A 23,410-nucleotide genomic window follows, 5' to 3' on the forward strand; every position below is an offset into this window, starting at 1 on the left:
AACAGTCAGCATTTGGCTAATCGGATTCTAATGCAGCTATTTGAGAGCTGCCTGATTTTTATTATTCTGTTCCTGCTTCGTGATCTTTGGCTTGAAGTGCTTCATTATTCAAGGCAAGAAAATGCAGCTCAAGAAAGGGAAAGAACTTTATAACATGTAATGTGCCCTATAGATGGGAGTTTTAAGTGTTATCTGCCGTCTTCACCTTTCTCATGCTGGCTAGTATTTAAAGAAGAAGAGTTAGAAACTATCTCGGCCTGAAGATTTATTACTTTATTACTTGAGATGACTTGGTATAAAAACATTGATTTTTCATTTTGTCATTGTGCGGTTCCAGTTCTGAATGGATGAAATTGTTTTTCTTGGTTTGAGCAAGTATAAAGAGAAAACTCTTACTAACAGCAAATGTATAATCATATAGCCTTTCATAACATTAAAGAAAACTTTCATCTAAATTTAAGCTCTTAGGTTAATTATTGAGAGGTCATCACAAATTATTGAACTCCTGTTTTCAAAAGAAAAATTTAATTTAATCATTTAAGTGTTTCCTGTAATGGTTTAGAAACATGTGGGAAGAAAGTGCATCTGTAAAATCAAGATCTTTGTTTCTCTCACCATTCGTTGCTCGCTTAACTTAAAAACATTCCTTCTCCTAAAAAGATCACTTACAGATTTCTATACTTTTCATAATTATGTTTTCTCAGGCTTAATATTTTAATATACACTCGGAGCTACAACGTCAGTTTACTGGAAAACCTTCTTTTAAAAAAAAATAATTTCCTGAATATCAAGTTTCTTTTTGCTTTACTCTGGAGAACTCTGTTAACAAAAGAGCATTGATAATGCTCTCAGGCAGTGAATTTAAAGACTTTTCATATTTACTCACTTGTTTTTCCTCTTTAGTACCCCTCCTCATGCTTTCAGTTTGAGGAGGGGGGAAAAGTTTGTGGCCTAATTGCCCACATCAGTCTTGTGGTGGTTATACTACAACTGATGCAACAGGGAGACTCTATTTTGTTCTTCCTGGCACCAGAATGGACAGAGCATTAAAGTAGTCATTCATTGCCCCTCTTTGCAATGGAGAAAGAGGACTGGGATTCATTTTTCTTTTCTCTTACCCCTTTTTTCCTGCTCTGTCTCTTTGGCTTTTTCTGAGCTGGAGTTATCATTTTCTCCTTCGTTTCCTTGTTGTGAAAATGTCAGATTCTAGCTCTCCTAAACTAAGATGGTAATTGTGTCCCCAGCAGGCACTAAAAGGAATTGTCATTATAAAAACCATTTCTGACTTTATTTAACTGGAAGTCGCCTTCCTTCCCCTCCTGCTGTGTCTTCCAAGCACTTAGCTCTCTAGTCTTGCTTAAAAGTCTTCATTTTAAGTGGCAAATTGCTGAAAAGCAATCACCCCTGATTTGCCAGCCTAACTTGAGGGAGTCAAGTTAGCCATCGGAGAAATGGATTCATATTACTGGAAGTTCTAGCAAGGAGATACTCTTTTTACATACAGTCCCCCTAATTCTCAGCCCTGTTTTCAAAACAAACTATTAACTGGAAAGATCTTACTTTCCCTTTCCCTTTAACTTTCTTGATTCCATGCCATCCTCTGGCTTCACCTCCTCTCTTCATCTCCCACTGCTCTCCATGTGCTTCTTCGAGGCAACCAGGACGAGTGAGACCTGAGGCAAATCACTTATCCCGCTATTGGTGGGAGAGCTGAGTTTGAGCAGAGAATTACTTGGGGCAATTTAAAAAATACACGTCCAGTTTGAATAAGAATTCAAAAATTCTAATTTGAAAATTCCAATTCCAAAAGATACATGCACCCCAATGTTCATAGCAGCACTGTTTACAATAGCGAAGACATGGAAGCAACCTAAATGTCCATCAATAGATGAATGGATAAAGAAGATGTAACGTGTATACACACACACACACACACACACAGTAGAATACCACTGAGCCATAAACAAGAATGAAATAATGCCATTTGCAGCAACATGGATGGACCTAGAGATTATCATACCAAGTGAAGTCAGTCAGACAGAGAATGACCAATAATATGTGATATCACTTATATGTGGAATCTTAAAAAATGATACAAATGAACTTATTTACAAAACAGAAACAGACTCAGATATAGAAAACAAATTTATGCTTACCAAAGGGGAAAGCGGGGGAGGGATTAATTAGGAGTTTGGGACTAGCAGATACACACTTATATATAAAATAGATAAACAATAAAGACCTGGCAGGGAACTATATTCAGTATCTTATAATAAACTATAATGGAAAAGAATCTGAAAAAGAATATATATACACATATATATGTATAACTGAATCACTTTGCTGTACACCTGAAACTAACACAACATTGTAAATCAACTATGCTTCGATAAAAAAGATTTAAAAAGACACATCCTGAGCTTCTGTTACACAGCCGCCTGCCCATCATGGACCTGAGTTTGGGAGCTGCTGAGCTGATGCTCCTGTTTTTGTCCTTGCATTTCAATCTCATGACTCTTTTCTCTAATACAAAGTAGTTCACTAAGGTATGAAAGAAGGAAAGTCCCTTCCACACCCAGAGCGAGTTGAATTTGCAGACACTGGTTGCTAAGTGAACCTTTGTTGGGGGAACATGAAGTAGTCTAGCTGAGTAACGTGAAAACCCTCCAGCAGTACAGGGGGAGCGGAGGGATAGTATGAATTCTTTCTACAGGTCACTGCTTTCTGATCCTTTTCTTCCTATAGTCCCTGCCCTTCATCTGCTTGGGAATTCCTTGAGTATTTGAAAGCACCGTGTATCCTCCCTTACCAGGTTTCATAACAAACGTGAGGCCCGTTCTGAAATGAACCCTCCGTAGCCTCTCACACGGAGATCTTGGTGGTTTGCTCCGTGTCACCCTACTCTGGCATTGCTCAGCGTCTTTGCTCTATGGAATATATTTGACTTCGTTTCTTGCAGCTGCCAATGTCGGTTGGAATACTTGAAATTACTGAGTGTTTGCTATGCCACTGGGTGGGGATTTTAAGCTAAATATAATGTTCTGTCTTCTTTGTGGAGCTACAGAAGACTTTTTTAAAGCAGTAGAATAAAGCCTAATCAAATCAGGATTACAGGGTCTGTTGCAAAGTTCCAAATTTGATAGCATTTCTTTTTTAAAGTGGAGTTAAACAATCAAGAACATATTTCTAGTAATTCGTTCTGAGATTCTGCCAGCCCACATACATGGAATGCATAAGAATATGTTGTAATTAACATATTATTCATAAGCTAGCAAGCTGTTTGAAAACAGTTTGAAGTTAAGACATAAGCATATCTTGTGTGGTGTGGCTTATGTGATTGTTTCACTGGAAAAAAAGCCTTTTTAAACAATAGGTGTTATATATGTCAAGTGTTTCCAGCTCATATCAGAAATAACAACAAATTAAAAATTGTTGGGCCCCCGATGAAAGCTTTCCTCTCCTCTTTAGTAAAGTATTATATATACATAACTTATGTTCCTAATACACAACTTGGTCTTAATTATGCTAAATGATATATTTCCAGATAAGCAGAAAAATTTTGAATGTGTTTAGCCATTTAATCTTGTTGCTTTCTGAGTTTTTTTTTTTGTTTTTTTTTTTTTTTTTTTTTTTTTTTTTTTTTTTTTTTTCTGTTCCTTTAGAACTAGTAGACCTTCCCTTGGTAAAGTTTGACTTTTCCTGCAATAAAGTGCTCGTGATTCCCATTTGTTTTAGAGAGATGAAGCAGCTGCAAGTATTACTGCTTGAGAATAACCCTTTGCAGTCTCCTCCAGCACAGGTGAGGGGTCTCACAGCAAAGCTGTTGCCGGGGGGATAGACTATCAATAGCATCTAAGCAACTCTCAGCAGAACTGGTTTGTTGATATTTTGCAGAATTAATGTATGGATACGATCATAAACAGACACAATCTCTTAAAAAATGAAACCTCGTGTGAATCTGACTACAGTATGTTGTCTTCTGTGACATCAAAATCGTTTACCACCATTTGCCTCACTGTCTGGTCACCGCAATCCCAGAACGATGATGTTTGATGATTTCACTTATTCAGTTATTATGTTTATCATTTTGTACATGCATTTGAAATTTTTTCATGGAGTGTATGGATTACAAAAGGAGTAATAGATTCCTTACATTGAAGTTAGCTGGAAACTAGAGTTTAACCATTTTAAAATATTGTCAGTCATTTAGAGACAAGATTCAAGCTCAAATATTAAACTATGTGAGAACAGAATGAAGTGTATATGCTTTCAGAATTGGAACGTTACCAGGTTAGTTATCTGACGTATATATGTTTTACACTATTTGTACTTAAATGTATTTCTCTTAGAATTTTGCGGTTTAGTGCAAGAGAAACTAGGAATCTCTTGAACATGGTTTTCTATTGAAGTAGAATTTGGAGGAAATGATTGCCTAAAATCTTACCTGTTTTGGAGAGGTCAAATTTGGTGGTCATCGTTGACGTGTTACTTAAAGTGAAAATGCAAAAACTAAATTATACAGAGTGAGATGTCTAGTGTTTACATTTTGTTTTGCCGTTAAAAATATATATATTATTAATTTCTCCATAGATATGCACCAAGGGCAAAGTGCACATATTTAAGTATCTCAGCATCCAAGCATGCCAGATTAAGACAACCGACTCCCTTTATCTCCACACCATGGAGAGGCCACATTTACACCAGCACGTGGAAGACGGGTGAGTGTGACCCCCCTCGGCTAGAAGCCCCCGTTTAGAGTTTGCTTAGGCCAAGGCGCTCCAGGTAACTAACTCCAAAAATCCTTTTGTTTCACTCAGCCAATGCAGATTTATACATCAGAGTCTCGAACACTTTTGGAATAAAAAAGGGAAAAGTGATGCTGTTGATAACATTTTGGCATCTTTCAGGTTTCATCTACCCTCTCCTAATCAAGAATCAGTCCTTCCTGAGTGCAACATATGTGTGTGCACATATTATAAATAAGATCTATAATATAAATATATGTATTTTTTACCTGTCATTTAAAACAACCACATCAAACTGAGACATGGTTTTTTGTTGTTTTTTTTAAAAATTTTTTTGGGGTATAGTTGATTTACAATGTTGTGTTAGAGACATGGTTTTTTAAGTTAATTTTTAATATGCTTCCAGAACATTGTTAAGAAAAAATGCAGACTTTATTTGTTTTAATTGTCTTTTAAAAATGCACTGTGCATAGTTTTTGCCATTTCCTGTTCAGAATGGAAGTTTTAGAATCGTTTAACATGTCCTTGGCCATTTTGTGGTGTAAACCATTTTGAATTTTCGGAGAACAAAATTCTCACACTGAACACACTTGTAGAAATGCAGGTTGTTTTTGAAATGTCTTCATTGCAGAAATCTTTCTTGAACTTTTTACTAAAAAAAGTAAATATACTGTAGTGACTTAAAATCTCAGCCTACCCTAATGGTACCTTTATATAATGCTTAAAATATGTATTCATTACTTTATTGTTTTAAACATACTATCAAATTTATTTAGTCACTGAATAAAAGTTTACAGAATTATTGAAAGTTAGGAAATTTCATAACCTAAGAGGTAAAAGCAATTGGTAGTTTTTGCTTTTTCATATGCTAGAATCAATAAAATAAGAAAATTATTAACTGTTTCAAAGAACAGGCCACTCAGGTAGAGTATAAATCCATGAAACTCTGAACACAAAGAATTTATCTTGTACCATATTTAGACGGTCCAAGTATCTGATTTTCATTAGGCCCTTGTCTTAACAACTTTCAATACTGGGCGGATTTGTTGTCTTTTGGTAATAATAAAAATTTGTTTAGTAAAGTCATTATTTGAATATAAGTTGATGTCTCTTGTTGTGAACTTCGTGATTTTAATTTTTTCTAAATGAATTCAATATCGATGGCATCTAACCCAGCAAGAAGGATTCTGACTCGGGCGTTGGGAGTGATAATGGAGACAAGCGATTATCTGCCACAGAGGTAAATTCGTGATCAGATTTTTTTCCTTTTGTGCTTCTAGATATATCTACCTGCATTCGCTGTACTCTTTTCGGATAAAAGGCAGTTGCATGAGAACATGTGATAATGCTTGTGAAAGTTATTTGAAATCCTCTGTTATGTAAATATTAACTGTTGTTAGCTTTTTCTGAATCTTTAGTGTTTTGGAAATGTCTCAAGAATAGAGTCCCTATCTCCTTCCCCTCCCACCACACCCCTCACATTATCTGGAATATTCTTGCATGCTTAATAAATATTATAAAATGACTAAGTGGTGTGCAAGAACCCGGAAGGCATTTTTATAAATGTTTGTTTTTAAGTGACAGAGTAACTTAGGAAAAAGTTGTTATATGCCTGCATAAATGTTAAGGAATCAAATGTACGTTGCCTTTTTTTTTTAACATCTTTATGGGATTATAATTGCTTTACAATGGTGTGTTAGTTTCTGCTATATCACAGAGTGAATCAGCTATACATATATCCCCACATCCCCTCCCTCTTGCGTCTCCCTCCCACCCTCCCTATCCCAGCCCTCTAGGTGGTCACAGAGCACCGAGCTGATCTCCCTGTGCTATGCGGCTGCTTCCCACTATAAATGTACATTGCATTTTACCCACAGGAAATGCATTTTTGAGTAGCCATAATTTTTATATCAATATTTGTTTTCCTGAAATTCTTAGATTGTGTTGTTTTCAGATAATTGGATATAAGTTTGGTTATTTGTGAGCTAAGAGGCCTCCCACACTGGAGCTTTGTAAAGTGGTTATATATAGCTCAATTAGAACATTTGTTATCTTATTTATAGTCTGTTAGGTTCCGTAAAATCTTTCACTAATAAACCATTAAATGGGGTTTATTGACCAGCAGAGCTAGGAGGGATAGCTGGAGTAGGGGATGTATGTATTATCAGGCCTTCCTTTCTTGAGGGAACTTACTGAGTTTTTGTGGTTATTGAGTTTTGAAACATTGTAATACTCTTTGAAGATGTACTTAGTAGGTCAATTACCCTAAGAAATCCACATTTTTACTATATGTAAGTCCAGGAAAATTGCCTTTTCCCTGTTCTCTTAAGGCCTTTGAGGTTTAATATGTAGCTAAGATATTCGAATTTGTTTTCCACAAAATACTTCATAAAGCACTAGGATACCTTAAAAGCTTTCTAATACAGAATATTTCAAAAGGAAGAAGAGTAGTAGGCAGAAAAAGAAGGCCAGTATCAATAAAGTAAAATTACCCTCATGAACCTACATGAATAGTTTACTATGATTCCCTGGGGGAGAAAATACTCAACACATCGCTTTACAAGTTGTATTTAATTCTACTCCCTTAACTTTATTAAAACTCGTAAGTCCCCTGAAATAGCCCTTTGTTTCAGAAATTACTCACCCGAGCTTATTTTCTGTTAAATTAAAACAGACTCTGCTTTATCCTTTATCTGCCTTCTAAGGATAATTAAGTTCATTAATAAAACATTACACAAAGAACTTCATTATCCTTTTGTTCTCACTTAGTATAAGTAGGATGCTAATATTCTAAAAGGAGGCCAAGGGTTTATTTTCTTCCTTTTAACTAGATGCATATCTTGGAATTTTGCTAATAAGTTTTTAAGATGGGAGGAGGGTGGAAGGAAGGACTACAGAAAGGATTATGTCCAACAGAATGAAGTGTGTACATTTTCCCTTTGGCTTTCTTTTTTTTTTGTCTTGCATTGTGGCCTCCTTACCTGAGAACACCTCCTAGAAATGTTTTTTTTTTTACAAGGATAAGGGTTCTGGATTATTCTGTGTAGCTTTCTATTTTCACTTTATTTGGCAAATATTTTATTATCTGTGGTCAGTCAGTCTTGCTTCCTGCTTACGTCTCATTGTGGGGTTCAGAAGTCACACCTGATTCCTTTCTCTCGCTGTTGCCATTGGTTGATTTAGCATTTGTCACTCTGATTGGTTTAGCATTTGTCACTCAGATAAACAAGCAAAAAAATGTGAGGCCCAGTGAATAGCTGTGCAACGAATGAAACGTACATTTGTTTTCTGCCAGTTTCTGAACAATCTGTGCACGTGTCCAAAAGTAAATGAACACTGTGCTGTGAAAAATTATAGCCTCAGGAGTTTAGAAGCAAAGCCACAGAAACGTGCTCTGTGGAGGTTCCTGATCCCTGTGATTTTGAAAAGCTTTTCGTGAAATAGCGACGCTAAAACGGAGACATAGGAAAATAAATGAGGCTTCATATTTCATTTGTGACAGAATCATAGATTATGTGAATAAACTTCATCAGTTAGTGTGGGAAACAAGACCCCCAGGGAGAACTAACTCTGATTACTGAATCGAAGCATTATTCTGAAAACTGCACAGATCCCCTGTTCCTTTTAAGAACTCTATATTATCTATTTAAAGCATCTTCTTATATGTTTAAAGCGGCTTCCTCAGCCTAAACAGGGAAATAAACTGAAGCTTGATGTCGCGTGTAAGATTCAGTGTAAATAAATGAGATGTTGTCGCAGAGGCTGACTGCCTGCTTTCTGGGACTGGCCACGTGAAGCCTTAATATAGTTTCGGTAAATTTGTGTTGCCAGATCTCAGAGCACCACTACTATTGAAGCGATCGATTAGACTTAGGGCTGGTATGGTAGTGTATTTCCAGTTATTTCTTTGTTCTCTCAGGTGTTACTCAGTCCTTCTCAGTGCCCTGACTGTGGCTCTTAGGTTTGAAAATATCATCAGGTACCTGAAAAAATTTCAGCTCGAAACATGTACGGAGAAGCACGTGAGTGTTAGCTTGATGTATTTTGACAAAGTGAACGCACTCATTACCAGCTCCCAGTTAGAGAAACAGAACTTTACCAGCCACCCACAAAGACCCCATCATGTGCCCACGCCCCTAACCTAAGAGCAGCTGCTATCCTGACTTCAAACACCGTGGATTATTTATGCCCATGTTTGAACTTACATAAGTGGCATTGTCCTTTGGTGTCTTTTACTCCGTATTATGTTTGTGAGAATCACAGTATATATTTTTTTTAATTACGTAGCATCCTCTTAATCTATATTGATAACACTTCTCCCTTGAATGAGGCAGTGTCCTGTTTCTTTTCAGCCTTCTGATGAAGACACCGTTAGCCTCAACGTGCCAATGTCAAATATCATGGAAGAAGAACAACAGATCAAGGAGGACTCCTGCCATCGCCTTAGTCCAGTTAAAGGTCTGAGAATGAAGGATGGGGAGAAAAAGCTTGTTCTTAAGTTTCAAATGCTATGTTTAAAATATGCGGAAACATGGCAACCGTAATAGTTAATGTTTATTGAGCATTTCATATGCCCCAGGCACTGTGCTAATCTGTGACGGTCATCTCATTTAAAATTCAAAACTCTGAGATGGATACTCTAATCATCTCCATTCTATAGGTGAGTCTCAGTTTAAGTAACTTGCCAGTGGTCACGTAGCTAGTAATAGTAGAGCTATTCTCATTGTGAAGATTTATTTAAGATTCTTTAAATCCATTATTGGAAAAAAATATCGATGTGTAGATATACTGTTTAAGACAACTCTAGCTATTGTAACACATAAAATCCCCAAATTTCATTGACTTAACACAATGCAAAGTAAGTCCAAAGGGGAGTTAGTGACTCCCAGGCAACTCTCCTCCACGCAGTGCTTCAAGAGCCCAAGTTCCTTTTATCTGGTGATTCTACCATCTTTAATTTATATTAATTTGTATTTCCAAGTCCATCTGTTTCGAGCTAAAGCGGAAAGAGCATGGAGGTTTGCTCCAGGAATGGGAACAAAGGGTCCAGCTCCCAGTTAGAGAAACAGAACTTTACCAGCCACGCGGAAAGCGTGGGCTGGGCCTTTCACAGGCCCAGGGCTCACGTCTAACTACATGCAAGGGTGGGAAATGTCGTTGGGATGTGTGGCCAGGAATCTACTTGACTTTGAACAAGTCAGTTGACCTTAATTCTCTCACCTGTAAATGAGATGATTAGATGAGGTGATTTGTAATGTTTTGTGTAGCTCTAAAAGCCTGTGATTCTTTGATAATCACCAGATGATCACTAAACACTCTACGTCTTGCCTACTTTAAAATCCTGGTAATACACTTCATATCTTGGTGAGTAGCCCTCATTCGATTACATTATGACAGTAATTTGACTGCTTCTGTTTATTCAGTGACTTTTAAGTAAATTGTAAAATGTAATGTTTACATTTGTGGCAGAGACTGTTTGATGACGTGTGGAAAGTATAGAACTAGATTAATATGCAGATTATCTCCCTAATAGTTTGCCTTGCCCTCCCTAGTGACAGGAGAACTGTTTAAACCAACTCACACTCTACTGTTTGCTTTCACTTATTATGCTCAAGTTTTTAAGGTTAGCATTTGTTTATCTGAGATGATGATTGGAACCATACATTGTCCCCAACTATAACTGTATACATTATGCCAAAATATGACTGCCACTTTAGTAATTTAGATAAGCTTTGTAACAATATATGCAGTATGAGAGGTACTGTTTTAGGCAGATATTTTAAAATAAAAGAATTACATCATTTGTCACCAGTTTTTCTCCCCTCTGTTCTAGAAGTGGCTAGGAGTCCTTGAAGGTGGTGTGGTCCTACTTGTTTCTTTCCCAGTGTCCAGATCAGAGAGAAGAGATCTGCTTTTCCTCCTTTCACCTCTCCTGCACCATCTAGAACACAGACCTGTTGGATGAGCTCTGTGCTTTCCCCTCCATGTGGCTCTCATCATAGTCACTTCTTCTGTTGTTATGATTTTGGGTCCTTATTTTAGTACTTTCCCACACTCTTTCTGGCAGTTGTTCACTAATTTTTTTTAAAAATAAATTTATTTATTTTTGGCTGCGTTGGGTCTTCGTTGCCGCACGCCGGCTTTTCTCTAGTTGCGGCGAGCGGGGGCTACTCTTCGTTGCGGTGCACAGGCTTCTCATTGTGGTGGCTTCTCTTGTTGTGGAGCATGGCTCTAGGCATGCAGGCTTCGGTAGTTGTGGCTCACGGGCTCTGGAGCACAGGCTCAGTAGTTGTGGCGCATGGGCTTAGTTGCTCCGCGGCATGTGGGATCTTCCTGGACCAGGGCTCGAACCCATGTCCCCTGCATTAGCAGGCGGATTCTTAACCACTGCACCACCAGGGAAGTCCCATTCACTAATTTTTTAAATCCGCCAAATGTTTGGTATTTTACCTGCCATTTAGTAGTTGTTCGGTAACTACGGAATTTTGAGTTTGAAATACTTACTTGTCACACGTTGCTGAGAGCACAAAAAGCCCTCTTTGATACTTTCTATTCTCTGTTCCTTAAAAAAAATAAGAGGAAATTTCATTTCTTTCATAAGGAACTAAGCCATATAGGGGCCTTGACTTTTAAGTTCATTTGATTTGGGGTTTTCCATTTCTTTTACTTTTCTTCCTCTTCTTCCTCCTTTTTTCACCTTTTCCTCACATTCTTTTGGAAAGAGAAAACTTGGGTCATTCGTATACCCCCAGAAGAGGTCAGGGAGAAGATTGAAAAACTAGGTGATGTATTTTACAGTCATCTATGTTTTGCTCATCTGTTTATGAAATCAAGCTTTCTATCTTTCTCTATATTTTCCTAATAGGGGAATTTCATCAGGAATTTCAACCAGCGCCTTCCCTTGTGAGTGACAATGAGAACTCAGGAGAAGAAAGAGACCAATTTTCCCACGGAACAGACATTCTCCATTCGGAATTTATAAACTATATTAAGGCAAGTGGAGGATAATAATTTTTTAACTTATTTACTTCTGTTTGGTGCCTTAGGATTTATGTTCAAGGTTACCAATCCATCACCTTAAATGTCAGCTTGCTACCACCTTCCTTGGGCCTTTATAACATCTTCTCAAAGTCCAGCGTGCTTATTTGCCGATATTAGGAGCTTGTCGCTTTCATCCATACCTCTCTATTTGTCTGTGTATATGGATGATTTTCCTTCGTATTCAGAAATTACTCAGCTCTCTGGTAGTCAGTGCATTGTATAAGTTATCAGAATTACCATGACCATCCAGTAAAAAAGGTAAAACAAAGTTTCACATGCTTTTCAACGTATTCTAGGTACGTAAGTTCTTCTTGGGGGTATATTCATAGTAAAAGAAGATAAATGGAGACTTTTAAAATTTGGAAATGAATGTCTTCCCTTTTTAGAAGGGTCACTCTGAGGACACATTCATAAACAGGTATAGTGGCGCTGAGGTATTGAAATGTTAGATGAAGTCATTAAATTTTCAGGCAAACCTTCATCATAGGAGCGGCAGAAACAAGAGAAAAACTAGCCCTTTATAAACCTGGTAGTTAAGGTTCCACTTTGTGACACAGTTAGGTGCCTTGGTACGTTTCTGCCAGTCCTTTTGGTTCAGGTCGTGGCACCCAAGGATCACGAAGATAATCCTTTCGGTGAAATTCAGGTTCCTTGTGGCTTGTGAGAGACAGTGGTCTCTGAGTTACTGTGTTAAAGTCAGGCCCGGGGTCTCTAGGTGCTAGTTCTTATTTCCTGAGGATGGTGTTAGGATGGCTGGGCTCTGTCTCAACTAACGTCTTTGGGTATCACCTTCAAGGGAAATGGGAGGAAAACAGCTGAATTGTACACTGTAGGAGACTCTGGTGTACTCAAGACAAAAATAATGAACCTCTCATATGACATACATCTGTCGAAAACCTAATTCTTTATTCTGTGTACTTAATCCATCATAAATCCATCAGTTCTTGTTTCAAAATATCTCACACCCACTGCCTCCTTTCTGTCCTCCACCTCCACTGACATGACTTCAGTGGGGCCTTATCATTGCTTATTCTTAGGACATCAGGAGTCCCTCCTACCCCAGCTGAGCACCCAGAACCCCGCCCCTGCTGCTGCCAGACATTTTCCGAAAGTAAAAACCTCATCCTATGACTCTCCAGCCAGTGGTTCTCACAAGGCTCTCCCAGATTTGATGCCTGTCTGTCAGCTCTGAGACAAGTCTGTCAGCAAAACATGGAAAATTGGGCTTCTGTCTTTCTTTTATGAAGAGTTTATCTTAAGTTGAGGGTCTCAAGTAAAGATGGAAGCCTTGAAGGAAAGCAATTAAAGTGATTGGTAAAATAAAACATGTTGTTTCAGAAAAGCAAATTCTTCTAGATTTAGAGATTTCAGGAGGCACAGGGCTCCGTGGGAATGGCTGCTCTACAGCGTGGGTCCTGTGGTAGAATCTAGGGGAGCCAATGGGGTGTAGAAATCTACAGCAAATGTTTCCTGAGTGCCCACTCCTACAAGAGGCTTCTGTTGGCAAGTGGAGAAGAACGCTAACGATAAAATAAAGCATAAATCTACAATTAAAAGCTGTACGCTTCAATTCAGGCGCATTTTACCCTTGACTTGCATCACTTTTAAAGTCTGTGAGAGTGTGTTTTATTGCCAGCCAGTGTGCTGAACTACTCAGTCCTCGACGATCGAGAGTTCTGTGTTTTATATAATCCTGTTTTCTCTCCACTGAGTAAGCATCTTGTGCTTTTGTCACTACGGTGGATCCTTATTCACAGCAGTTCTATTTGATGGTTTCCTCAAACACTGAATTATCCAATCCTGAACTGTTGCTCCCACGGGAGATACAGGGTTAGGTTCCTGCGAGCCTCTGGTCACACATTTTTGTCAACTGGTCAGTACATAACCTGGTTTTATGTGTACTTCTGTCTCAAGACACCCTATTTAATATGTACTGTTAGTGCATTAACACTGAACTTGCGGCCAGCAGCCCCGTAACTCATGCGGGAAGGAAGCTTACCTAACAGGTGTTTTCTCTGTAAGGTACAGTACATATCACAGCCTTCTTGTGCGTAGGATAAGACAGCACTTCAGTACTATGCTAGGGGGCATTTTAAACAGCAAAATCACCAACGAAAGGCACAAAACTGTGAAAATGCGATACTAAACAGGCTCTGAAAAGGACACTTTTTTACAGTCTGAGAGCTGAAACAAGAAAGCAGGTCGCCTGCTACCTTGTTCAGCCTCAACTGGGAAGTGCATTTTGGGGTTGGGAACTCTAGTTTTTCACCACCTCTACGTGTGTCTGCAAAAGCACCACGAGTATTGGTTTTGGGGTGACACATAGATTTTAGTAAAGAGGCAAATTCATAAATACAGAATCCATGAATAATGTGTATCAACTGTGTCACCATCTAACTTAGCAAAAGAAACCCAGTATACCTCTGTTTTGCATACTGAAAAAAAGTATATTTTCTACTACCGGCTACTTTTTATTATGAAACTGAAAATTAGAAGGAAATACCCATGGCTCCGATAGTTGAAACCCAACAGGAAGAGATAAGAACATGTTTTCTTGGTTGTTTCTCGTAGTATATTTTCACCCATGAATTTCACTAGCATTTGGGTGGAGGCACAGTAATTTATATATTGACTTTATAATGCACTAAAAGTATAATCTATATAGAAAAAGTCTGAGTGTTTTTCAAGCCAGAGGTTGACATCATGCAACTGGATACCTCCTCAGAAAAAGACTTATTTTCTGTGACACATCTGGAGAATTGGCTGGGCCTGCGTTCGTTAATGAAGTGTCAGAACTTTGACACAGAAAACAGTCCTTTTGTCTGTTGTTCCTTCCTTGCTAGGGGAATGTTTGCCCCTTCGGGGATGGCTTCCGTTTTAGCTGTCAGCTGAGTTAAAGCAGCATTTCTCTGTGTCAGAGATCAAGATGGAAAGACTCGCATGGAAGTTCCAACAGTGGGCCACGCCTTTCTAAATACTCCCACCACAGTGTTTCTTCCGGATATTAAGAGGGGGGTGCATTTCAGTGAAATCTGCACGTTGTACATGTGAAAACTATTAGGTGCAATTTGAGGCATTTTTCTGTCGTTAATACTTCCTTTTTTGTTAACAGTGGGCATGTGCCCGGGTGCACGCACGCACGCACACACGCGCACACACACACACACACACACACTGCTTCTCTCACCAACATCAGAATGCACATTCTCATGTACCTGACAAGCCCAGCTGAGGAATCTGTCAGCATCAGGAGGTGCTAAGAGGGCAATCATGAATGGAGTTAAGCCTTGCATTTCTGACTCTTTTCTAAGTTAACAGGTATTGTAGTCCTCGGCCAGGTTTTCTTTTCTTCTTTTTTAAAATTTTATTTTATTTTTAATTGTGGCAAAATACATACAACATAAAAACTTACCATCTTAGCCATTTTTCAAGTATACAGTTCCATGGTACATTCACATTGTTGTGGAACCAAAACAATGTTGCGTACTCCATCTCCAAAACTCTTTCATCTTGTAAAACGGACACTCTTTGCCATTAAACCATAACTTCCCAATCCCCTCCCCCCTCTCCTCTGGCAACTACCATTCTTCTTTCTGTCTTTATGAATTTGACTATTCTAGGAACCTCAGGTAAGTGGAATCATACAGTATTTTTCTTCCTGTGACTCACTTATTTCACTTAGCATGATGTCCTCAGGGTTCATCTATGTTGTAACATGTGTTAGAATTTCCGTCCTTTTTAAGGCTGAATGATATCCCATTGTATGTATAGACCACATTTTCTCCATTCATCCATTCATGGACACTTGGGTTGTTTCCACCTTTTGGCTGTGGTGAATATGGATGAGGGCAGGTTTAGACTGTTGACTGTTACAGCCAGTGGCTCTCAGAAGACCCATGTGTTCTGTCCACAGGAAAGGACTGAGGCCTGTGAAGAACTGTTACGGATAGAAGAGGACGCGCACTGGCCATCCGAGGGGATGTGAGTACCGAAGGCTGGTGATGAGCCACCATCCTGTAAAGTTCATGTTTCAAGCAGGATGGCAGCCTTGTCCTGATAGAATTTTGGTCCACTTTTCTTTAAGCAAGCTGGTACCTTCCTCAGTGATATTGCTCAGAAGTTGCAAGGTTTCCTCTGTCTGATGCTTACTGCCATAGGATTGGGGCCATACTGTGCCAGGTCATACCTGTTCCTTGGCCTTGAGTTTTATCTGATTTGAGGCTGTGGGTAGAATGTGATTCAGGAAATTAGATAGAATTTCTAGACTAGAGATTCTAGCTTACTTTCCTTTCTCTGAACAAACCGACAACCGGACCTAAAGTGATACGTGGTCCTGTTCCCACTTCTTTCCCCAGAGTCTTCAAGTTCAAGATCTGAGAAAACCATAGACCTCAATGTCTTGGTCTTAAGTCTAATAATTGTAATAGCTAACAGTTATTAAATACCACGTGCCAGGCAGTGTCCTAAAATACTTCACAGGTAGTAACTCATTTCCTCTTTACAACAATCCTGTAAGTCCTATTGTTATCCCTCACTTCACCGATGACAAAACTGAGGCACAGGGAGATTGATTATCTTGCCCCAGGGTTACAGAGGGCTGGGATCTCGTACCAGATGGACAGCGCTTCTACTCTTTCGCATATAAAGATTTACAAAGGAGGGCATGAGTGATCCATCTAACAGACAGTAAACCACTTTACTGGTTTGCCACTCAGGGGGATTGAGTTTGGACCATATGGCAGAGGGTAGGTTTTTGATTCCCAGGATTTTGTTTTCCATGATCTGGCATGTAGGCCTGGACCGTCCATCAAACCTCATGAGGGTTTTCCCCGTAGTGAGAATTTACTCCATTGTTAAAAAGTTTCTCCACTTACAGAAAGACATTGGCTTATATTCTGCAATGGAAAGCAGGAACCGTGATCAGATCTCTCTTGCCTTTTAAAAATATTGCAGAGTTCCTTTCAAATCACTGTCCAGTATAACCAGCTATTTGTTGGATATATTTCTGTGATGCCGAGGAGAACTAGCTTGATCATAGAATTATAGCGAAAAGGATTTTATAGGGAAAGAGTTTTTAAACTGTGTAAAGCTTTGGAAACCCCATTCTCAAGCTTATATCTATTGTTCCCAACCCTGCCTGTAAAATCAGTATCATCTGATTAAGAAAATGTCCAAGCCCCAGACAGATCTACTTAGGAGTATCAGACCCGGCATATTTTTTTAAGCACCATTAGGTGATTTTGCTGCTTAACGAGCCTGGACTGGGAACCAGAGTCCCACACTGAAGTCCCATATTGTATGAAAGCAATAAAACTGAGCCAGGCTGGTTGAACTGGAATTGGAAGTAGTGCGGACCCGCCGTAGCTGAGCACCCCTGTGGATCCCCCTCAGGCTCAGGAAAGTACAGCGTGAGAACTACCCAGCCAGTCCATTGCCCTGATTTTACAGGTGAGCACTGCCCACGGGCACTGAGACTTTGTGTGAGCTGCCTTACAGCCTAGCTAGCTCCTCCCACCCAGCAGCTCTTCCGCTACACTCTGGCAGCCCACCCCACAGGGTACTGACACATCCTCGCTAAAATGTTGAGTTTGTCAAAAATCATTTTTGCAGTGTCAGATGGATCTTTATAAGTTTGTTCTTAAGAACCTAGGTGCTGTTCATGTTCTAGTGATCATTTTCAGTCTAAAGCTTGGTTTCATGTTGCAGAATAAGTTCATCCAAAGACCAGGACATGAATATAGCAATGATTGAACAGCTGAGAGAAGCAGTGGATTTGCTGCAAGATCCCAACAGGTATGTGTGTCTTTCCTTGGCCCAGGTTTCAGGTGTCGGTAATGTACACTAATTTATTGAGTACATTATCTCAGTTTTTAAGGTATTTATACACACAATATGGGCTTAGCACTAACCACTAACGAAGAAAAGTCATTTTAACTGCCTGTTTTCCTGAGATCGTAAGTAAAAGAGTCAAACTTCTGGAGGGACTGAGAGCAGTTCCCCGCTTTTCCATCCCTTCATGAAATTCATTCACCCTTCGTGGAATTCATAGGGCAATTTTTGTATAATTCTTAGACAACAGAAATACAGTCAAATTGCATACTTTATATAGCTTGAAGTTTAAACCCCTTCAATAGAATAGAATAATAGAATAGAGAAATATAAGAGAGTTTCCAAAAAGGAAAGACTTGGTTTATCAATTACTACCATATTTATTTCTGATGGTGCCAAATATATGTTAACTAAATCATGTATTTCTAAAGATTTGGGTGACAAGATAATTTTTTAATTGAATTACTCTTTATCAATAATAAGCACTTTATATATAGGTGTATTTTTTGGTTTCTTAGCTGAGGATAACGGAATTCCTAGAGACAAAATATTTTTCAGTAAAGCAGTATACCTGGTATCAGATAATAACTACCGTACTAATAGAGAAATAGATCCGAAGCTTATCCCTGGTAAACTATTCAGGGATCCTGGGAATTTCAATGTGAAGATAATGTGGTCTTATATTGATAATATGGTGAGCGTGGAAATCACACCACATTCTGGGAATTTATGAACAGGGTGATGAGTGAGTCCCAGAGTGCCAGTGAGAGTACACCAGCACTGTTGTCTGACTCTAAAAGAAATAGTTTTAGCTCGGGTTGAGTATGGCTGGAAATCTTTAGCAATTGATTTCAAAAGCACTTCCATTCTGCAGACATTAGCTGAGTGCTTAGAGCATGGAAAGATCTACAGTATGCACCTTGGGGGATGTAAAGATGAACAAGACACAGCTCTTCCTTCTAGGAACATAAACTATAGTAATAGACATTGCTTTGAGTAGTGATTTATACATGTCATTGATTTAAGTGCTTGAGATGAAGGGGATCCTGACCCCAGATGGAGAAGGGAGGGTGGCTTGGCTGACCTTCCTGAAGGTTGGAGTATTTTACCTGGGCCTTTAGTAGCTGGCATTTTCAAGGAGAAAGCAAATTCTGGATTGAATTAAAAGCTTATTCAAAGGTACAGAGGTCAGAAAGAATGGAGCAAGCTTGGAAAATCTCAGGCAGAAAAGGTGATCTCCGTGCTGGCTCTGCTTCAGTATCATTTGTAGAAGTTCCAGAACACAGACACTCTGCCCGACACCACCTGTGGCGCTGGGGGTCTGGCCATTTTTATTTTTTAAAAGTTCTACCAGTGCTCCTGATGTGAAGCCAGGACTGAGACTCACCAGAGAGACCTTTGGGTGTGATGCAGGCGTGACTTTGAATGCTGTGTGGAGGAGCTGAGACTTTATTTTATATGTAGGGGGAGGTAATGATGGTTTTAAAATATGATTATTCATGTGGTTAATTCTCCCTAATGTTTGGCTCAGGGCCTGGCTTATTAGCAAGCACCTAGCCAAGTAAGTCCCTTAAAGAGCTGAGTTTCACATCCTAAGAGAGAGAGAGAGAGAGAGAGAGAGAGAGAGAGAAATTATAAGGAATGGGGAAATAGCATGGCTGGAGAAGAACATACCTTAATCAACCAGATACTGGTTGCAAACCCAGCTCTAATACCAGTTAATCTGGGTAAATTATATAACTTCTCTGTACCCCAGTTTTCTCATCTATAAGATGGGCTATAAATACTTATCTTTTAATGTTGTGAAGATTTGAAATAATAAATGAACTGCTGGTGGAAAGGTAAACAGGCAGAACCACTCCAGAAGACATCCTTGTAGTTTGTAGCCATAGTCTAAAAATAGATATAAAACTTTTGAATTAATTCTAAAAAATATCCTAAGGGACAAGGAGACATGAACAGCAATTGTGAGGGGAGAGGCACTTTTAATAGCAAAATATTTGGAAAAAAGGAAACGATCTAACAATTTGGAGATACTTAAATTTTGGTCATTAATAAGATGTAATATGTGACCAATAAAATGTTTTTTAAACTTTCCACTATATCTTAGATTGCTCATTATATAATGTTAACTTTAAAAAGTATAAAAAATGCATAAAGTTTGATCCCAACGATATAAATAGAATTAGGTCCCAGTTGTAAAAGAAGCTTAGGAAAAATTAAAACTAGAAAGAAATATATTAAGATGGATTTTTTTCTGTGGGTATTTCTAAATTACTACTTTTCTTTATACTTTTAAATATTGTAGATACACAGTGGTAGGTACGGTGGTAGTTCTCTGGTGATTTTTTGAAGTGGATGGTGAGGGTGGGAGGGAACAAACAGTCCCTCTGTTTTAGACCTGACCCCTCATGTCTCCATCTGAGATGGGGAACCAAGAGGAACGGCAGGTTTTCAGGAGGAGGATGTTGGGGTCAGTTTAGGACCTGCTGAGTAAAATCCAAGGTGGCAATGTGACAACGTCCATTCAGCGGCTAGACGTTCAGGTCTGGGGCTTCGAGACTTAGGTTTAAAAGTTACTTTCATAAGGTGCTGCCATAACAGGAGTAGTGTAAGGGGATGAGGTTCCCAAGGGCAAGCATATCAACGGGAAGGAAAGTGAGTCCAGGACAGAGCCTAGAAGACACGGTGTGACAGAGAGAAGGCCCCACTTGGGCTCAAACTTTATATTGTTTTCATATTTCTACATTTCGTATTACTTTTCCAATAAACTTTTCTTACAAATTCGAGATTATGATGTGAGCCCCAAATTGAAAAAGAACAGCCTTGTTTGATGGAAATAGCAGCGGCCAGGGAATGTGGGACTGGAACCAAGTGTAAGATCGGGGTGACCTGGAAGGTGTGGCTCCCCGCTCTGGACCTCAGTTGCATCGTCTTTCCTGAGAAGTGGGATGAACTGAGGATCTGCAGATTACTCTCCAGCTTGGAAAGGTCTGAGGCAAAGAGTCGCCAAGGATGTCAAGCAAGTCAGCATGGTGGGCGTGGAAGAAAACAGCCTTGAGTAACCTTCCAAGGGATAGTTGGTTTGCGTCTTTATGGATTGCTATTTTTAAATTATTTACATTGTAAAACTTTATGGGGATTTAATTTCCTCCCTACAATAATCCACTAATTTGGCGGCTGCAGATCTTTGTTGTACATCCTGAAATAGATATTATAATACAACAATCCTAACTTGATAGTAACGTGTCTTTGCGCCAGTGTAATAGGGATAAAGAAAGAGTCCTGTTTTTGTCCTAATAAAGAGAGAGGGCACTTCAAGAGGTCACTTATTTCTAGTTGCTTTTGAATAATAGTAATAAAAAGTTTATGTACACATTAAGGTTTTCCTTTATCTCGTATTTCCTAGATCCAGATTTCTTTGTTTTAGTCAAGCCGCTGATTACAGGATTAAATTTTAGAGCTTTCTCTTTCATACAACCTTAACATCAAAAAATTGAGTTGAATATTGCTATCCTGTTTTGCTTTTGTGTTGGTTTCTTAAGGATTTCTGACTGTTGGTTTGATACCATTTTCAATGGGCATGTATAATATGAACTTATCCCTACTTTTTCAAATAGCTTTATAACTTGTATATGACTTATAGAAGTTCCTTATTTTATAGATCTTAAAAAAAAAGTTCAGCTCTTAAAATCACAGAAATTCAGAAACTGTAAGACAATTTCAGAATTTAAAATGCATATCAAATTGCTTATAAATTCTTATTTTTTAAATTGAGAGTATTAGGGTCTATCAAAGAGATCTTCCTGTTAAAACAAATGCCCTTGGTACATATACCATAATATAGTACATGTATAGTATAGTATAGAACAACTTTACTTGCTTCTGTAAACTAATAAATTTCTAGAATAAAATTTAGTGTGTGCTACCTATGAATATTATGACCTTATCAGAAATTACTAGTATATTTCAAACAAGTTGGATTTTGATACCAAAGCATATGGAAAATTATATTAAAACTACATTATATTGTATTTGGCACATGGCGGGGAAATACCATGTAGTTTGAAATTTCTACCATAAACCTTTCATTATTAAATCTTAACAATAGACATAACTTTTAAATATATGACTAAAAGCAGTAGAATTTATTAGAAGTTTAATACATTTGGTGACACTTTTTTCCCCTTACTCTTTAGATTAAGCACAGATATTACAGAGAGAAGTGTTGTCAACTTTTACCCTGTGGACTCAGCAGAAGACTTAGAATTACAAGACTCTGCACTAAAGTATGTTGACCTTTTTATAACAATATATTTTACCTTTTTACATTGAAATATTTTTGCTTTAAATTCCACTTTGTATCCTTTTTTCCCTCTAATTCCTACAGTGGTCAAATACAGTTGGAGACGTCTCCAGAATGTGAGGTAAGGCTGCTCTTGGATTCACCAGAGCTCTGGTGCAATGCTCTGCTACAGGAGAGTGGCCACCGTATTTTATCGAGATTTATCGTGGGGTGGAACATTCATTAGTGAGATCAATATTCAAATTAGTTCAAGGTCTAGTTTTCAGTTTTTTTATAGTTCTGGCTTCTTTAGTTTTCCTGCTTATCTGTTATACTCACCTCCCCTTAAAGATGAGAGTTGGCTGTTTCCATTAAGTTCTCTAAATTTTTTATGTCAGGCGGTCGGTCTTAAGTCAGGCCCTGGCAGCTAAGACCCACACGGAAACCTCCTCTGTCAAAAACTGGAGGTAGGGGCTTCCCTGGTGGCGCAGTGGTTGAGAGTCCGCCTGCCGATGCAGGGGATGTGGGTTCGTGCCCCGGTCCGGGAAGATCCCACATGCCGCGGAGCGCCTGGGCCCGTGAGCCATGGCCGCTGAGCCTGCGCGTCCGGAGCCTGTGCTCCGCAACGGGAGAGGCCACAACAGTGAGAGGCCCGCGGACCGCAAAAAAAAAAAAAAACAAAAAAAACAAAAACTGGAGGTAGGACCATCTGATGCAAGTTTTACCAGCCACAGATGAACATAAACTAGGAAAGACTTGAGAGACAAGAATGAGTGATTTGGGATATGCCTAGGAGGATTAAGTGACTCTGGCAAAGAGAAACTAGTGGAGGGTTGGGTTTGGGGACAGAGTAAAGGTAGGTCAGGCAGCTACAGACGGTGAAATTTGGGTGTCTGTAAAGAAAGCAGATTTGATATAATTAGCTAGAGATGAGCCTGGAAGGTCCCGAAGAAGCAGGCCTAGAGAGATAGGCTTGAGTCAGCGACATGGGAGTAAAACATTGTTTACATACGACCTGTTTTATCCCTTCTTACTGAATAGGCTTAGGATGGCTAATTTCAGTACAACCAATTTATGTCCCCTGAGGTGTCTGGACACGTACCATAGTCAAGCAGTTTCACACTCTTAACTAGCTAAGTCTCTGTGTTAAATGAGGAAAAGAACTGTAATATAAAAACCCATGTTCCCAGAGAGCGTGGCTTCATATTTGAGTGTAGTGACTTGGAATTATGTTAAGTTTCGGCCCTATCTCAAAGACTTGCTAACTGTGAGCTCCTGTGGGCTACCTTTCTAACTTCACCTTTATTTTCTATAAATTGGGATCAATCTTGTAACCCAGGACACCTAACTTAGCTGTTACTGTTACTCTGCTCTGTGAGTGTCATCAGTGTGGTCCTCAGAATCATTGCACTCCCTCTCCCCCAGGTGGAGGCATCACTGAATGACCCAGTAGTGGGACATCAGGAAGCCTCTTATGTGCAAGCTGCCCTGGGCCCATTTCCACAGGCTC

At 39.0% G+C, this 23,410-nt stretch overlaps 1 protein-coding gene across 3 annotated transcripts in view; it reads left to right on the top strand.

Moving 5' to 3' along the window:
* Positions 1 to 23,410, top strand: part of LRCH1 (leucine rich repeats and calponin homology domain containing 1) — a 187,279-nt gene that overhangs the window by 124,295 nt on the left and 39,574 nt on the right. For all 3 annotated transcript variants that reach the window (XM_024755377.1, XM_024755375.1, XM_024755376.1), the window contains exons 5-13: positions 3,663 to 3,799; positions 4,591 to 4,718; positions 5,922 to 5,985; positions 9,098 to 9,203; positions 11,611 to 11,738; positions 15,700 to 15,767; positions 17,493 to 17,579; positions 21,815 to 21,904; positions 22,006 to 22,042. In XM_024755377.1, coding sequence (XP_024611145.1) covers positions 3,663 to 3,799; positions 4,591 to 4,718; positions 5,922 to 5,985; positions 9,098 to 9,203; positions 11,611 to 11,738; positions 15,700 to 15,767; positions 17,493 to 17,579; positions 21,815 to 21,904; positions 22,006 to 22,042 — 845 coding nt within the window. The remainder of the gene's footprint in view (positions 1 to 3,662; positions 3,800 to 4,590; positions 4,719 to 5,921; positions 5,986 to 9,097; positions 9,204 to 11,610; positions 11,739 to 15,699; positions 15,768 to 17,492; positions 17,580 to 21,814; positions 21,905 to 22,005; positions 22,043 to 23,410) is intronic.

Source organism: Neophocaena asiaeorientalis, unplaced genomic scaffold, assembly GCF_003031525.2.
Source record: "Neophocaena asiaeorientalis asiaeorientalis breed wild unplaced genomic scaffold, Neophocaena_asiaeorientalis_V1.1 scaffold59, whole genome shotgun sequence".
In the NCBI taxonomy this organism is placed as follows: domain Eukaryota; kingdom Metazoa; phylum Chordata; class Mammalia; order Artiodactyla; family Phocoenidae; genus Neophocaena; species Neophocaena asiaeorientalis.